The sequence below is a fragment of the Pteropus vampyrus genome, unplaced genomic scaffold (genome assembly GCF_000151845.1).
Source record: "Pteropus vampyrus isolate Shadow unplaced genomic scaffold, Pvam_2.0 Scaffold303, whole genome shotgun sequence".
In the NCBI taxonomy this organism is placed as follows: Eukaryota; Metazoa; Chordata; class Mammalia; order Chiroptera; family Pteropodidae; genus Pteropus; species Pteropus vampyrus.
The window spans coordinates 1,629,097-1,631,509 of NW_011889084.1; the positions used below are offsets into that span (position 1 = coordinate 1,629,097).

Genomic DNA, 2,413 nt, shown 5'->3' on the forward strand with positions numbered 1-2,413 from the left:
GCGGGGAGCAGAGCTGCTGGCTTATGGGAATCTGTGCCCAAGAGACAGCCTGAACTGCAAGGCAGCCTGACGCAGAACACCCCCCAGCGAGTTGACATCTGCAGTGCTGGGAAAACATGTCCAATGACTGGGGACATCCAAGAGGGCCACGTCCTTGGACTTTGGGCCTGGGGCACCGTCCCCAGTATTGCAGGTGGACAGCTGTCCCCTCTCCTGCCAAGGGTGAAGCCTCCAATTGTGAAAGGGGCTCCCAGAATCAAAAACGATAAACATGAACATTAAAAACTTAATGAGGAGCCACACTCACCAGAATGGCAGATTAAAGGGAGTGACATGGTGCCATCCCCGTTGCTGGGAGGGGACACATTTGACATCTAGGAAATGGAGGGTGCCTCAGCCCCCTGGCACATGATGCAGTCATTCAGGGTGTGTGCACAGGAATGGCCTGGCCGCCTGGTCCTAAGACCCCAACTGGAAACACCCCAAGTGCCTGTAGCAGCCTGGACATCAGGCTCCACTTGGGAGCTGGCATGGCAGTGAGAAATAGCGATCTCACTACATTCAGCACCAGGAGAAAACCAACATGGTGGTCAGTGAAATGCTCAAAGCGTTACAACTGATCAGTCACAAAAATGTGAAAATGAGGCAGACAACACCACTTCCACGTGCATGTGCACAGTGTGGCCTGAGAGAGAAGCAGGGGGACGGTGTTGTGGAGGGAGGAGGGGTGGGGACTGCATGGTTGGAGGGACACAGGGTGTGGGGGACAAGGCTGTATATCGTGACCCCATTGCTGGGTACCTGGGCACCCTTAGAATCATCTCTTAAGTGGTCTGTGTTGCTTTCTGCATCCCAAATACACGTGACCACTCACCAAACAGACCCAGCCCCAGGCACCAGGGGCTGGGGAGGGGGCCATCCCTACAGTAACACCCAGTTGTCAGGGCCCAGGACCCCATAGTGATAGCGGCTGTCCCAGACTCCCCCGGACCCCCTTCCCCACCTCAGTGATGCCCACAGTCAGAATCATGGCCACAACACGTGTCTTCTCCATGCCCTTTAATGAGGATCAGTGCCTGCTCTGGGAAGGCAGGGCTCAGGGCAGGGGACAGAGGTGGGGAAGGTTGCCACCTGGGCAAGAAGCAGTGGTGTATGGACTGGATGAGGCTAGCTTCTCTGCAGACCCAGGTGGCAGCCCCAGGGACAGGCTCAGGTCTCCTCGGGGACGTACTGATGGATCCAGTCCAGGTAGTAGGTGACACGGGTGTAGATGCCGGGCCTGTTGGGCCGGGCACAGCCATCTCCCCGGCTGACCACACCCACCTGCAGCCAGGTGCCATTGACTTTGCAGATCAAGGGCCCTCCAGAGTCACCCTGGAGAGGAAAGGGGTCAACAGTGGCTCACGTGGTGGGGGCTGAGGGGGAAGACATGGGCCCACCTGGCAATAGTCACGCTCCTCATTCCCAGCACACATCATGTTATCCTGGACAATCCGGACATTGTCCTCCGTGTACAATCTACTGTGGTATTTTAGGTCACAAATGCTATTTTCCACGATGGGTAACTCCCCCTCCTTCAAGGGGTGTGGTAGTGGAAGATGTACTATGGAGTGGGAGTGAAAGAAAGGTGGAGCCAGTAACCCTGTCATGCAATGGGCGCAGGGCAGGGGCATGATGGCAGGAGAGTTGCTGGTGCCTCCTCTGTCCCTGGGCCTGCAAACTCAGAGATGTGCAGCGGCGAACGCAGCAGACCCAGCCCCTTCTCTCCTAAGGATGGACCTGGCTCCTTGACCTCATTTAAGCCCCATTTCAGGATAGGAAGGGATGGGGACCAGGTCCTGGGTTCCTCCCAGCTCTGCCTCCTGGCCAGCCCTCGCCCTAGGGCTCATTTTTCTCCCTGTGTTTGGGGTGGTTGGGCAGGATATTCTGTCTCCACTGGTCCTTGAGCAATGACACAATCAGGTTCCTTGAGTAAGGCCCAGAGAACATACTACAGGGCACCTGCTCATGCCAAGTGTCCCTAAAGCTTTACTCGGAATTGTGGATAAGATGGTTGCGCTGGAAAGGTCAAACCGAGTTGCATCCAACCTGACCCAACACCCCTGTGAAGGACCCTGATTTCTGGCACCTCTGTCTATGGGCACAGGGAAAAAATGCAGGCCAGCCTGACAGTAATGGGCATTATTCTCTTTCTCTTATTATTAATAATAAGATACCTTATTGCATGATTTCTCTTTCTTCATGTTGTATTCATGAAATACTGTGACTGTGCCCTTTCACGCAAGGGGAAACTGAGGCACAAAGGTGCTAAGTGACTTGTCCAGGCACCAAGTCCCTACTCTCAGTACATCCTGCCTCTGCCACCTCTCCCTCTCCTAGACTCGCCAAACTTCCACCCCCTGAGCCCACCCGT

At 55.2% G+C, this 2,413-nt stretch overlaps 1 protein-coding gene across 1 annotated transcript in view; it reads right to left on the reverse strand.

The window, feature by feature from the left end:
* Positions 1–1,121: 1,121 nt before the first annotated feature.
* Positions 1,122–2,413, reverse strand: part of LOC105303377 (mast cell tryptase-like) — a 3,307-nt gene continuing 2,015 nt past the window's right edge. The window contains exons 2-3 of the mRNA XM_011376986.1: positions 1,440–1,603; positions 1,122–1,374 (exon numbers count right to left, since the gene is read on the reverse strand). Of these exons, the coding sequence (XP_011375288.1) occupies positions 1,210–1,374; positions 1,440–1,603 (329 nt within the window). The 3' untranslated portion in view covers positions 1,122–1,209. The remainder of the gene's footprint in view (positions 1,375–1,439; positions 1,604–2,413) is intronic.